At 43.3% G+C, this 15336-nt stretch overlaps 2 protein-coding genes across 4 annotated transcripts in view; one reads left to right on the top strand and one right to left on the bottom strand.

Moving 5' to 3' along the window:
• Nucleotides 1–1885: 1885 nt before the first annotated feature.
• On the bottom strand, nt 1886–10742 carry APEX1 (apurinic/apyrimidinic endodeoxyribonuclease 1). Its single transcript, XM_068108695.2, has 5 exons — nt 10539–10742; nt 8927–9087; nt 7751–7940; nt 3527–3738; nt 1886–2404 (listed from the first exon to the last, which is right to left on the bottom strand). The coding sequence occupies exons 1-5, from the start codon at nt 10600–10602 to the stop codon at nt 2099–2101; spliced, it is 933 nt and encodes a 310-aa protein (XP_067964796.1). The 5' UTR covers nt 10603–10742; the 3' UTR covers nt 1886–2098.
• A 459-nt stretch (nt 10743–11201) lies between these two features.
• OSGEP (O-sialoglycoprotein endopeptidase) overlaps nt 11202–15336 on the top strand; it is a 53417-nt gene continuing 49282 nt past the window's right edge. Inside the window, exons 1-4 of one of the 3 annotated variants that reach the window (XM_068108693.2) lie at nt 11202–11363; nt 11523–11638; nt 14068–14187; nt 14360–14535. In XM_068108693.2, coding sequence (XP_067964794.2) covers nt 11212–11363; nt 11523–11638; nt 14068–14187; nt 14360–14535 — 564 coding nt within the window. In that variant the 5' untranslated portion in view covers nt 11202–11211. The other 2 variants (XM_068108692.2, XM_068108691.2) reach the window with 2 other exon arrangements.

Consider the following 15336-nt stretch of genomic DNA (forward strand, 5'->3'; position numbering starts at 1 on the left):
GGCCGGTGCTCCTGCCTCACACCTAGCCCGGCTTCACGCTGTTGAAACCAAAGCTTTCAGAATCATTGGAATCTCCTGCGATGAAGCTAACTCCGAGGGCCTTTCACTCGCTCACCGCAGGCCGGTTGGTGGTCTTTCTGTCTTCTATCGACTCCTCTCCGGCCTTGCTCCCCGAGCTCTCTCTGGGCTCTGTCCCCCAAATATTCCTACAGGTCGCACAAGATCTGCCAGCAACCCTCTTATGGTGAAACTACCAAAATCTAGGCTCTCTGCTCACCTTCACCCTTTCATTCCTCTTTTCTCCCGCCTCTGGAACAAACTCCCTCATTCCCTTCAATCCCACTCCTCCCTCCAGGTCTTTAAAACAGCTGTTCACCACCATCTATTATCTTCCCCCATCCAAAACATTGATCTTTTCTACCCATGTTAATTCACCCCAGATCCACTTTTCTGAAATACCGACTTTTTTCTGGAAGTCCTAGCAGTGTCCATGTGTTTTATAACTCTCCCACCCGCCCCCCCCCCCCGCTTCCCATGCCTCCTCCCCCCAAGCCCTCTTCCTCCCACAGATCTCCCGATGTCCCTGCTCTCAAATGTTGTACTTGCGTGCTTCCCTCTCTCTCCCTATCTTGTCTCCAGCTCCCTTTATTTTGATCTACATCCTTTTTTTTGTCATTAATGTTAGCTCTTACACGGGCCTCGATCTTGTATAAAAAAAAGAAGAAAAAAGAACAAAGCAAACACCTATTTTGGTGGGCAACCCCCCCACCCCCCCTCCTCCCCCATGGACTCCCTGATTCGGGCCTGATATTTTTTTAATGCCGAGAACACATTTGAGTTGCAACATACCAAACATCATTGGTGCCAAGTTTGGTTACAATCCCATCAGTGGTTTCGGAAAAGTTGCAAGTGTTTACAGGCTGACGACACGCCATTGCATAAACTCCTCGGAACGATGTTCCAGGCGAGCTAAAAAGCCTGATGCACATACATGAAGCAAAAACATGCATACGGCTTATGTGCATATATAATACGGTATATCGTGGTTTTATACTTCACATCATTCCACTCGCACTGAGCCATGGAACAACACCCAGGCCTAAAGCCTGCTCATCTGTGCTGATGTATTTGGCGTGGAGTCAGGGCAGCTGTCCAGCCAATGGGTATAAAGAGGTGGGGTGGAGTCAGGGCAGCTGTCCAGCCAATGGGTATAAAGAGGTGGGGTGGAGTCAGGGCAGGGCAGCTGTCCAGCCAATGGGTATAAAGCAGTGGGGTGGAGTCAGGGCAGCTGTCCAGCCAATGGGTATAAAGCAGTGGATGGAGTCAGGGAAGCTGAAAACTGACCCATGTATAATATTAAGTTCAAAAAGGACATAACTCCGTGAACAATTGGCGAAACATCCCCAAACTAAAACTTGTTCTGTAATGTATCATCATAAAGTCATGTAGTACAAATTTATGTTGAATATGTTAAAGGGTATGTGAAAAAAACCACAAGTGGTATGGGCAGACAGACGGAGAGCAAATCTATAGTCCCCTCTGGGTAGGGGGGGCCCAATAACAGCTGACAGGATGGCCAAGAAGTATGCACACTCACCTGCTTTAAGCTGTGTAGCCTGGGTTTGAATCACATCTCCGCGAGATTGCTTGAACTTTAACACAGGTGGAGAAACGGAGGTACCGTATATATGAATAAATTTCCATTCAATTTGAACCTGAAGATCTTATAACGTTTTCATCGATATTGATCTGATGCGCTATGACCGGTCAATGCTACATGTTAACGATGCGTCCGAGGCCAAAGAATAATCGAGACATTTAACCCTTGTCGTCCCCCAAATACAAATGGCTCCCAAAAAAAAAAAACATGAAATAAGCAACAATATGGATTTAATAAAATTTATTTGAAAAAAAAAAACAACGAAATAAAGTTCATGGAGAACCAAAGGCTGCGTCTTAAAGAAGAATAAGAAGTACACGGTTAGAATGGACAAAGTTAGGGTAAGAATTTAAACTGCAGTTACCGTCACATTTATGCTAAGCATTGCTTCCTCAAACTTTAACAGCTCTTCCATGATATGTTGTACCCTCTCGATAATCACATGGCCAGTCGGAGGCTGATGGGACAGTGGTCGCTCCCACGCACGTCCGTGCGGATCTTGCTGTCGCAGAGCGCCGGCACGAGGTCGTTCGACAGCAGGAAGTAGTCCAGCCGCCATCCCACGTTCTTGGCGCGTGCATTCATCATGTACGTCCAGAAGGTGTACGCGTACTGTACATCGGGATAAAGTTTCCTGAAGGAATCCACCAAGCCTATGTCGAGGAGACGCCCGAATCCATCGCGCTCTCGCTGGGTGAAGCCGGGGGTACGATCCTTATTTGATTTTGGGTTTTTCAAGTCAATCTGAAAGGGTGAGGGAACAAGAAGATACCTTAGAATAAAGGTAAGGATGAGGAGCGTACGCTTAGAGTTGATGTGAATGAGATGAAACGTGACGCAATCAATTGCAAATCCATCAGGAATACAAGAAAGGTTCCAGGCAGGTAAAGGCAACTTTGCCAATCTAGCTTACAGGTGTTATGTCTCTTCCCAAACCCTAACACATTGAGATCAGGCCCAGCTTGAGAATCCAATGAGGTTATGTATTAGCCAGGAAGGAGACAGTCAAACAACAATCCTGTCTGACGAGTTTGTTTTAAAGACACACAGCAGTGCGGCCTTGCTCCAAAGTGGCTCGGGCCCAAAGCCACTAGCACAACTAGAACGGCGCTCGGTAGAGTGAATACCTCCGCCAACCTGAACAGTTTACGTTTTCTATCCCACCAATAGGCCGGATCTGGATTCGGACCTGAAACAAAATATAATCAGCTTGTTCTCGTCACCTAACCAACTCATCCGCCAAGTTTTGTCATAACCCATCCATAACTTAAGATATCCTGCTATATATCCCTTTTCGCCCGATCTCTCAATGGTGAAGAATCGCTTAAAAATTAAATAATTATCGTATCCGAATCCATATTCACCAAAATCGAATCGAATTGTCCTTGTCACACACCCAGCCTGTCCACCAAGTTTCGTCCAAATCCGTCCACAACTTTTTCACATATCCTGCCATGTATCGTTTTTGGCTCAGTCTCCCAATAGTGAAGAATCACTTAAAAATTCTCGTAGCCGAATCCGGATCCGGATCTTCACCAAAATCGAATCGTTTCGTCCTCGTCACATACGCCACATCTCTGCCAAATTTCGTCCGAATCCGTACACAACTTTTTCACATATCTTGTTCGCAAACAAACGGACAAACAGACAGGGATGAAAACATAACCTCCATCCACCTTTGGTGAGAGAGGTAATAACGAACCTAAAACTGGGCTAATAGTATGAACGAAATACCTGCCTACCTAGTCCTAATAAGATCAAACCAGTGTTGAAGTTGTTTCACCGAAGGGACCACTTTAAACCATCTATTTCATCGGCCGCCCCCTCCACATCTCCCCCCCACTCCTTTGAATAAGCTCTGCAAACCTCTTCGTATGCGACGTTGAGATCTCCACACACGACCAAAGGCTTGTCTTCCTGCAGGACCTTCAGGTGTTTACACAATGCCTCATCCCAACGCTCTCGGTCGTCCAATCGCACAAGGCCTCGCCCCGAGTTAGGAACGTATGCCATGACGAGGATGAACGAGTCAAACTCAGCCGTGATTGCTCTTCCCTCGTCATCAAACTCTTTCATATCTGTGGACGTCAAGTTAAAAGACAAACTTTTTTTTAAAAATAAAGACGCAAAGGTGTTTATTAATAAAAATGTTGCATCATCAAAACTATATTTCTTGTCCGTTGGTTAAACACTTTATAAATACCCCAATAAGTATACACCTGTAAACCGTTTCACCCCACAAACTCCCACTTTTTAAACCTCACGGTGCGGTAATCTTCATCCTGATGAAGAAGCACTCACACAGAAGAAAGGAAGACAGGAAGTTCAAGAATATAACTGAGAAAAACATGACAATTTTATTTACCCACATAGTACGATACCTTTATTAGCCCATCCCGCACGCAGCAGGAGACAGGGATTTGCAATCACTTCTGCGTGTCTGTGTGTGTGTCTGTGTCTGTGTCTGTGTCTGTGTCTGTGTATATACATATGTATGTGTGTGTATATGTATGCATGTGTGTATATGAGTTTGTGTGTTTGTATGTGTGTATGTGTGCGTATGTGTATATTTGTGTCTGCCTGTCTTTCCGGGCCATAACCTTTTACCATTTGAGCTTTTGTCATCACATTTTGACCAAAGTTTTATGAGACAAATTCATAATTTTGTCAAAAGGCCAAAGGTCAGCATCACATAAAATCATCGTTTTTCATCCAATCGACCTTAAATTTCAATTTACCGATTGAGTTTTGTCATCAAATTTTCAGAAAAGCTGTATTATGAGAATATGGAGAAGACAAATTCATGATTTGGTCAAAAGGCCAAAGGTCAGCATCACATAAAATCATAAATTCTCATGTGATTGAGTTTAAATTTGAAGAATTTGTATATTTGGACACTTAATTGGTTCACCAATCAAAAGCTTGTCGCTGATTGGTTTTTTTTAGATCAAAAGGTCAAGGCTGCATAAAATCATCAATTTTCATTTTGTAGTTTTTACCTCCGCCACCAAAGGTGGATGGAGGTGATGTTTTCATCTCTGTTTGTTACTTGCCGGAATAGATTCCGACATGTTGGTCGTTTGTCTGTCTGTCTGTTTGTTCGCAGCACTACGTCTACACCGTTGCACGTAGAATCGCCAAACTTTACACACATATTTGCCTTGCCCTGGAATAGACTGTGCCCAATTTTTAACTCTCTAGGCCCAAGGTCAAGCTCAAGGGCACCCAAAACGTGAAATCAGGGGGGTCGAGTTTTCATTGAAAATATATTTCAAACCACTATAACTCTGAAAGGACAAGAGATATGCATAAACATACTCGGTTACCTTCCATTGCTTAGCGTATATACATGTATAGATTTCCCGACATTTTCATCCAAAATGGCCGATAAAAAAAAAAAAGTACATTCCGGCAAGTCCTCGGTCTCTGACCGATTTTTCATCTGTTTGTCCGTTTGATTGTGAACAAAATATCTCAAAAAGTTGTGGACGGATTCTGACTAAATTTGGCAGGGATGTAGTGTATGTGACAAGGACTAAATGATTAGATTTTGGTGAAGATCCAGATTCCGATCCGGCTACTATAATTTTTTAAGTGATTCTTCACCATTGAGAGATTGGGCCAAAAACGATACACAGCAGGATATCTCAAAAAGTTGTGGACGGATTTGGACGAAACTTGGTGGACCGGGTGGGTGTCTGACAAGGACAAATACATTTCATTTTGGTGAAGATCGGAATGTGGATTCGGATATGAGAATTATTTAATCTTTTAAGTGATTCTTCACCATTGGGAGATAGGGCCAAAAACTATACATTGCGGGATATCTCAAAAAGTTATGGGTGGATTAGGACGAAACTTGGTGGACCGGTTGTGTATGTGACAAGGAAGAACAGCTTCGATTTTAGTGAAGATCTGAATATGGATTCGGATACAATGAACCACCTTTAGAGGCCATTTTTCCCTGCAGAGCAGGTGTTGGCCTTTTTTGGGCACCGTGGTCTCCCTTTTTGAAGCAATGGAGGTGATGGAAGTGTGCTGGGCCCTGTGCTTTTTCTGGTCTTTATCAATGATCTCTCCGACTCTCTGGAGAATCCTCTCTATCTCTTTGCTGATGACTCCACTCTCTGCCGCTCCATTCCTCTTCCCTCAGATCGGCAGTCTGCAGCCTCCTCACTCTCTGAAGTCCTGGACAAAATCACAGACTGGTCAAACAAGTGGAACATGTCTTTCAATCCTGACAAATCTCACTCTCTTACTATGTCTCTCCGAAAAGATCGACTGGACAACCCTCCCATCTACTTTCTCAACAATCCTCTCCAAGAAGTTCTGTCGCTCAAGCTTTTGGGTCTCACCATCTGCCATGATCTTTCTTGGGAAAACCACATTTCCAAGCTGGCCTCCAAAGCCAGTCGCCGACTGGGCATCCTCCGTCGTGCGAAGTCCTTCCTCGGCACACCTGAGCTCCTCACCACATACAAGGCTTTCATCCGCAGCTCAATGGAATACTGTTCTCCCCTATGGGCTGGTGCTCCTGCCTCACACCTGGCTCGGCTTCACGCTGTTGAATCCAAAGCTTTCAAAATCATTGGAATCTCCCGCGATGAAGCTATCTCTGAGGGCCTTTCACTCACTCACCGCAGGCAGGTAGGTGGTCTTTCTGTCTTCTACCGACTCCTCTCCGGCCTTGCTCCCCCAGCTCTCTCTGTGCTCTGTCCCCCAAATATTCCTACAGGTCGCACAAGATCTGCCAGCAACCCTCTGATGGTTAAACTGCCGAAATCTCGGCTCTCTGCTCACCTTCACTCTTTCATTCCTCTTTTCTCCCGCCTCTGGAACAAACTCCCACACTCCCTTCAATCCCTCTCCTCCCTCCAGGTCTTTAAAACAGCTGTTCACCACCATCTCTTATCTTCCCCCATCCAAAACCTTGATCTTTTCTACCCCCACTAATTCACCCCAGATCCACCTTGTTTGAAATTCCAACTTCTTTCCTGGAAATCCTGGCAGTGTCCATATGTTTATACCTCTCCCACCCCCCCCCCCCCCTTCACATGCCTCCCCCCCAAAGCCCTCTCACTCCCACAGATCTCTCGATGTCTCCATGTCTCTCGGTCCCTGCTCTCAAATGTTGTGTTTGTGTCCTTCCCCCTCCCCATCTTGTCTAGCGCTCCCGATGTTATTTGTTTTATGTGTCTGTTTGTCTTTCTGTGTGATTAATGTTCGCTCTTTCACGAGCCTCGATCTTGTATACAAAAAAAAAAGAAAAAAAAAGAAGAAGGTTTTATGGCCGGATGCCCTTACTGTCGCCAACCCTGTTAGTCGCCTCTTGTGACACACAGGAAATTACCAGTGAACTGGTACTCAATTTGCCGACCTCGGAAGGATGACAGGCTAAGTCAACCCCCCTGGTGTTAATTCAGCGATCGAACGGGATTCAAACCCAGGATCCTAGGATCCCAAGCCGGCACCCTAACCGCTAAGCCAACCCCAGGCTTGAATATGGATTCGGATATGAGAATTATTTAATTTTTTTAAAGTGATTCTTCACCATTTAATGATATGGCTAAAACCAACATATCGCAGGATATCTCAAAACGCTATGGACGGATTTGGACGAAACTTGGTGGACAGTTTGTGTGTGTGACGAGGAAGAATCGACTCAAATTTTGTGAAGATACGGATCTGCATCCAGCCAGTAGATATTTTAAAGTGATTCTTCACCATTGAGTGATATGGCCAAACAGGCGGAGGTATGCTCTCTACTGAGTGCCGTTCTAGTTTTAGCTGTTTTCGTCATGTTTAGCATATGGAAGAAGAAGAAGAAGACGTCTGAATACAAAGCGGACAGTGGACGGGCTTTGCATTTTCATACACTTTCTACTTTAATTTTTGCAAACACATCGGTTCTCAAAGAGTATCACTTATACACTCAAAGGGAATGAATGAACAGGAAAAGAGAGAGAGATGGAGAGAGAAAGAGAAAAACAAACATAATAACCTGAGAGCAAGAGGGTTCGGTTAGGTAGGGTTAATGAGGGTGGAAACGCATTTGGGGGATGACTTGGGATGGTAACCTGGTGAACGTACCGATGCCGTAAGTAACTTTGAGTGGTTTTTCCTTGCACAGAAGTCCAACACCATGGAGCCCCTCTCGCACTCCTGTCGACCAAAACTGATGCGGAAAGTCCGCAAGATCATGCACAGCTGCAGGGACATTCTCGGCACTGCACTTGACCTCTTGAAGGCATAATATGTCGGGGCTATCCTCAGTGACCCACTGCAAAAACAGGTGAACACAAATACGGACAGACATTAAAAATGACCTGATACAATCTACATTGTTTGTAAAGCTGACACATAAATAAAGAGCGATCATGAAAAATTTTCTGGATTTTTTTTTTAGCTGAAGGTAAAACACCTGAGAGGCCACACCCACTGCCAGTGACATCATCACAGGGAAGACCTATATCTTTTCAACCTTTCATAAACTATGGAAGATGGTGAAGAAGAAACCGATTTGCCGTCTTGCATCGCACCCAGAACGCGAGTGACCATTGGATTCACATGTGAAAGCATTTTGTAAACTCAAAAATATATAATTTAATGCGATTGCGTCGATGGATATACCTGCACCTGTGTTGGACATCAAGCCACTGTTACGTTTGATCTCAATTGAAGGTCACATGAGAAAGAGAAAAAAAACATCAGATGCTTCGAACTTGAGTTATGATCTGCAAAATGATTTTCAAAGGGCACATGACCTTTGACCTATAAAATCCCAAATTGAATCTGTTCAAATTTTGGGAAATCCCAAATTTCCAATTAGAGGTCACATGGCCATCGACCTTTGACCTTTTGAACCAAAAAACTAAATCACTGTGAGGCTGTTTCTCAACAACCGTCTCAAAGAGGTTCAGTCACTCAAACTCTTGGGTCTCACGCTCAGCGATCATCTATCTTGGGGAAGCCACATATCAAAGATGGCCTCCAAAGCCAGATGCCGACTGGCCATCCTCCATTGTACAAAGTCCTTCCTTGGCACACCTGAGCTCTTATCCACATACAAGGCCTTCATCCGCAGTTGGGAGTAATGCTCTACCCTTTGGACTGGCTCACCAGCATCACACCTTGCTCAGCTTGACGCCGTGGAAACCAAAACTTTCAGGATAATTTGTAAGGAAAATGTACCAAAACAATCCACAATATCCAGGTGTTACTCGAGCATCCGCCTCCAGTGCAGCCGGTGAGCCAATGCATTCTCACCTCCAATGCATTCTTCTTCACCCAAGCTCTGAGACCATCAACATTCCATGAAGTGATCTTAAAGGTCGCGGGCTTGCCCTTTGCATTCTTCATTTTATCCGGTGGGTCCACGTACACCGCGGGCTCCTCAGCTTGCTTCTTGCTCTTTTTCGTTTTGGGCTCTGGTGGGAAACATAACAAGAAGACGTCACAAACACTCGCACCATGGCGTAACTGCCACCACGTCACCTCAGAGCCATATCAACTTTGCTAATCCCATGAGCCTACCTCCAACATTCGCAAACCGGCTGTTTTCTACAAAATCCTCAAAAGTTTATCCCTCAAAGACTAAAGGCCACTCCAGGAATGTCCATGTTACACTCACTCCCAGAACAGGGACTCAAGGACACCCCAGGAACGTCCATGTTACACTCACACCCAAAACAGGGACTCAAGGACACCCCAGGAATGTTCATGTCACACTCAAATCCACAAAGAGTCAAGGCCACCCCAGGAATGTCCATGTTACACTCACACCCACTACAAAGACTCAAGGCCATCCCAGGAATGTCCATGTTACACTCACACCCACAACAAAGACTCAAGGCCATCCCAGGAATGTCCATGTTACACTCACACCCACAACAAAGACTCAAGGCCATCCCAGGAATGTCCATGTTACACTCGCACCCACAACAAAGACTCAAGGCCACCCCAGGAATGTCCATGTTACACTCACACCCACAACAAAGACTCAAGGCCATCCCAGGAATGTCCATGTTACACTCGCACCCACAACAAAGACTCAAGGCCACCCCAGGAATGTCCATGTTACACTCACACCCACAACAAAGACTCAAGGCCACCCCAGGAATGTCCATGTTACACTCACACCCACAACAAAGACTCAAGGCCATCCCAGGAATGTCCATGTTACACTCGCACCCACAACAAAGACTCAAGGCCATCCCAGGAATGTCCATGTTACACTCACACCCACAACAAAGACTCAAGGCCACCCCAGGAATGTCCATGTTACACTCACACCCAAAACAGGGACTCAAGGACACCCCAGGAACGTCCATGTTACACTCACACCCAAAACAGGGACTCAAGGACACCCCAGGAATGTTCATGTCACACTCAAATCCACAAAGAGTCAAGGCCACCCCAGGAATGTCCATGTTACACTCACACCCACAACAAAGACTCAAGGCCATCCCAGGAATGTCCATGTTACACTCACACCCACAACAAAGACTCAAGGCCACCCCAGGAATGTTCATGTTACACTCAAACCCACAACAAAGACTCAAGGCCACCCCAGGAATGTCCACGTTACACTCAAACCCAGAACAGAGACTCAAGGCCATCCCAGGAATGTCCATGTTACACTCAAACCCACAACAACGACTCAAGGCCTCCCCAGGAATGTTCATGTTACACTCAAACCCAGAACAGAGACTCAAGGCCATCCCAGGAATGTTCATGTTACACTCAAACCCACAACAACGACTCAAGGCCTCCCCAGGAATGTTCATGTCACACTCAAACCCACAACAACGACTCAAGGCCTCCCCAGGAATGTTCATATCACATTCAAACTCAAAACAAAGACTCAAGGACAGCGCACCGTCTACATTTTGCTCCGATTTCTCTGGGAAGATTTCCTCGACCTTCTTTGATTTTCGAGGCATCAGGGAAGGGACGAAACTGCAGAATCTTCCAAGAAAGGCAAAGGAAGAGAATGGACCGCAGGTTGAGATCAATCCTTGAACTCTGTGGAATACAACGTGCGAAAAACACGCCAGGACGTCAGCGAATCAGAAAGACGGTTACTTCGAAGATCCTTAACGGACCAATGGCTGATACTGTTAGAAGGTTTGCGCGGTATTGTTATTTGTTCACCAATTTGCTTGAGGGAGAAATTTAGTGAGGACTTCTCCACAAGATATTAATAGTAATACAATAACACTTAATGAATCGAACGATTACTCGCAGGAGCAAAAACCTGAAATTTGTTGTTCGAACATGAATGAGTTTTAATCCTTTTGTTTTGTTAATCGTTGTTTTCAATTCTTCTTCGTAATAATGCAAAAACACGACATTTTATTTTGCAGTAAGAATAAAGATGTATATAAACTATTGTCTTTAGCAAGGATGTGATTCCGATTTGCGTGTTTGGTTTAGTTATACTAATTGCATATTACAAAGTTAAATCGTATCGCAAGAGCAGATGGGCGAACTTACTTTTTCACACAACAAATTTGAAATTCTAACAAACGAACTTAAATAGAATTTACAATATGCAATTTGACGTTTTTCCATTTAACCACGTTAGTGGAGATGGGTCACGTGTATCTCTCCGCCAAAAACAATATTCTGATTCATTCACTAACTTTCTAATACTTTTTTGCGTCTTCACTAAGTTGCACGTTTTAAAGCGAAATTATTTTGGGTAAGAGTACCGCACGTTGTTTGCATGTTATATATACCCACAGTGCACCGCGGCAATTTGCTTGGCGAGATGCTTCCTTTTACGTAAATGATTCAAACGGTTGTGTGTGAAGGAATTGGGATCAAGTTGTGACACTCGTACGGTACGATCGATCACCAGGATGCCCGTGGTGCTGGGGATGGAGGGGAGCGCCAACAAACTCGGGGTCGGGATCGTGCGCGATGGCGTCGTCCTTTCCAATCCGCGGCGCACATACATCACACCCCCGGGACAAGGTACCAAATGTTGAGCTATTTGAACCATTTTCTCACATTCTGTGGTACATTTTAATGATCCCATGGTATTTTTCATTCGGTGGTCAATTTTAATGATCCCATGGTATTTTTCATTCGGTGGTCAATGTTAATGATCCCATGGTATTTTTCATTCGGTGGTCAATGTTAATGATCCCATGGTATTTTTCATTCGGTGGTCAATGTTAATGATCCCATGGTATTTTTCATTCGGTGGTCAATTTTTAATGATCCCATGGTATTTTTCATTCAGTGGTCACTTTTTAATGATCCCATGGTATTTTTCATTCGGTGGTCAATTTGAATGATTCCATGGTATTTTTCATTCCGTGGTCAATTTTGAATGATCCCATGGTATTCTTCATTTGGTGGTCAATTTTAATGATCCCATGGTATTTTTTAGTCGGTGGTCAATTTTTAATGATCCCATGGTATTTTTCATTCGGTGGTCACTTTTTAATGATCCCATGGTATTTTTCATTCGGTGGTCAATGTTAATGATCCCATGGTATTTTTCATTCGGTGGTCAATGTTAATGATCCCATGGTATTTTTCATTTGGTGGTCACTTTTTAATGATCCCATGGTATTTTTCATTCGGTGGTCAATTTTTAATGATCCCATGGTATTTTTCATTTGGTGGTCAATTTTTAATGATCCCATGGTATTTTTCATTCGGTGGTCACTTTTTAATGATCCCATGGTATTTTTCATTCGGTGGTCAATGTTAATGATCCCATGGTATTTTTCATTCAGTGGTCAATGTTAATGATCCCATGGTATTTTTCATTCGGTGGTCAATGTTAATGATCCCATGGTATTTTTCATTTGGTGGTCACTTTTTAATGATCCCATGGTATTTTTCATTCGGTGGTCAATTTTTAATGATCCCATGGTATTTTTCATTTGGTGGTCACTTTTTAATGATCCCATGGTATTTTTCATTCCATGGTCAATGTTTAATGATCCCATGGTATTTTTCATTTGGTGGTCACTTTTTAATGATCCCATGGTATTTTTCATTCGGTGGTCAATTTTAATGATCCCATGGTATTTTTCATTCGGTGGTCACTTTTTAATGATCCCATGATATATTTTTTTATTTGGTGGTCAATTTTAATGATTCCATGGTATTTTTTTTATTTGGTGCTCAATTTTAATGATCGCATGGTATTTTTTTTATTCGTTGGTCAATTTTAATGATCGCATGGTATATATATATATATTTTATTCGGTGGTCAATTTTAATGATCGCATGGTATTTTTTTTTTAGTCGGTGGTCAATTTTAATGATCCCATGGTATTTTTCATTCCGTGGTCAATGTTAATGATCCCATGGTATTTTTCATTCCGTGGTCAATTTTAATGATTCCATGGTATTTTTTATTCGGTGGTCAATTTTAATGATTCCATGGTGTTTTTCTTATTTGGTGCTCAATTTTAATGATCGCATGGTATTCATTCCGTGGTCAATTTTAATGATTCCATGGTATTTTTTATTCGGTGGTCAATTTTAATGATTTCATGGTGTTTTTTTAATTTGGTGCTCAATTTTAATGATCGCATGGTATTTTTTTTATTCGTTGGTCAATTTTAATTATCCCATGGTATTTGTTTTTTATTTGGTGGTCAATTTTAATGATCCCATGGTATTTTTCATTCCGTGGTCAATTTTAATGATTCCATGGTATTTTTTTAATTTGGTGCTCAATTTTAATGATCGCATGGTATTTTATTTTCATTCGCTGGTCAATTTTAATGATCCCATGGTATTTTTTTTTATTTGGTGGTCAATTTTAATGATCCCATGGTATTTTTTTTTTTGGTCAATTTTAATGATCGCATGGTATTTTTTTTTTTTTTTGGTCAATTTTAATGATCCCATGGTATTTTTCATTCCGTGGTCAATTTTAATGATCCCATGGTATTTTTTATTCGGTGGTCAATTTTAATGATCCCATGGTATTTTTCATTCCGTGGTCAATTTTAATGATCCCATGGTATTTTTTATTCGGTGGTCAATTTTAATGATCCCATGGTATTTTTTTTTATTCGGTGGTCAATTTTAATGATACCATGGTATTTCTTTTATTTGGTGGTCAATTTTAATAATCGCATGGTATTTTTTTTTTATTCGGTGGTCAATTTTAATGATCGCATGGTATTTTTTTTTAGTCTGTGGTCAATTTTAATGATCCCATGGTATTTTTCATTCCATGGTCAATGTTAATGATCCCATGGTATTTTTCATTCCGTGGTCAATTTTAATGATCCCATGGTGTTTTTGTTTTCAAAAAGGGCAGGCCTTTGTGTGATGATAATTTGGGCAAATTTCTGCATGCATGAATGAATGAAATTTGAATGTAGAGAAAGATTAATGAAATGTATATCTTTCCTCTGATTGTTGTGCAGGATTCTTACCTCGTGACACCTCCCGCCACCATCGTGAACACATCCTCACGGTGCTGAAGGAAGCGCTACAGGAAGCAAACCTACAACCATCTGACATTGACTGCGTTGCCTTCACTAAAGGTTCACAGAAAATTCGGATGCAACACTGAATTATTCATGTTGTTCTGCAAATCCATTACCACCTTGTTTTGAAACCACTAAAACTTGAATTGGACAGGAGGATATAACATGAGCAAAATGCGAAGGGTTTGTGACCGTCGTGGGGACGAGCGTGCGTGACCTCTACTTGCAGGACCTGGCATGGGAGCTCCACTGGCGGCCGTTGCTGTGGTTGCTCGCACGATCGCCCAGCTGTGGAACCGCCCGATAGTTGCGGTAAATCACTGTGTGGGTCACATCGAGATGGGCCGCCTGATTACTGGTGCGGGGAATCCGACGGTGCTCTACGTGAGTGGAGGAAACACCCAGGTGGGTTGTCGTCTTATCAGGCTCAGACTGCTGTGGACACAAGCATATAATATAATAACCACCTTTAGAGGCCACGCGGGGGTTGGCCTTTTTCGGGGACCGTGGTTGTTGTTGTTTTTTGGTCCCCTTTTTTGAAGCAATGTTTTACGGCCGGGTGCCCTTCCTGACGCCAACCCTTTTTGCCACCTTTAACGACAAACAGGGAATTACCAGTGAACTGGTACTCAATTTGCCGACCTCGGAAGGATGACAGGCTGAGTCAACCCCCCTGGCGTTAATTCAGCGATCGACCGGGATTCGAACCCAGGATCCTCGGATCCTAAGCCGCTAGCCCAACACCAGGGCTTGGTGTATTGGTATTTCTCAAGTATGAGTATTGCTTGAGTATCAATACTCAAGCATGAGTATTGGTATTTCAAATACCACGGTGGAGTGGTCAAGTTTGTGCAAGGAACTGCGCATGCGCAAGATTGGAGGTCTCGTCTCTTCAATGCTGTCCATGCACGCTCGCTTTCGAAGTTAAGTAACTTTTCACAATTGTGTTTTTGTCGAAACTGGTCTTGTATGTACCTATTGGGGTGTCTTTAATAGTATTCTTGGCGTTGGTTTTTTGTACCTGTGTACAGAATCGGCGGTCTTTCTCATCGTGTATTCTGAGGCCTAAGTGTAGTACTAGGCTACTGTGTCCAACCTTGGCTTTAGGCTTTGTTTTTGTCTCAGCGGTTCTCCGATCACGCTGAAATTTTTTTCCGGTCCCTGTTTTCACGGTCTTTTCATCCCATACTTCCTTGTTTTAAAATC

This window comes from Myxine glutinosa, chromosome 2 (genome assembly GCF_964187855.1).
Source record: "Myxine glutinosa chromosome 2, kmMyxGlut1.1, whole genome shotgun sequence".
NCBI lineage: Eukaryota > Metazoa > Chordata > Myxini > Myxiniformes > Myxinidae > Myxine > Myxine glutinosa.

What these genes read in the sequence shown, in the direction of transcription:
- APEX1 (XM_068108695.2), bottom strand. Translation starts at nt 10,602, where the DNA reads ATGCCTCGAAAATCAAAGAAGGTCGAGGAAATCTTCCCAGAGAAATCG. An exon ending in CAAAGTTACTTACGGCATCG is followed by an intron (nt 3,739 to 7,750) that starts GTACGTTCACCA and finishes TGACGTCCACAG; the next exon opens with ATATGAAAGAGTTTGATGAC. An exon ending in TCAACGTCGCATACGAAGAG is followed by an intron (nt 2,405 to 3,526) that starts GTTTGCAGAGCT and finishes TCACCCTTTCAG; the next exon opens with ATTGACTTGAAAAACCCAAA.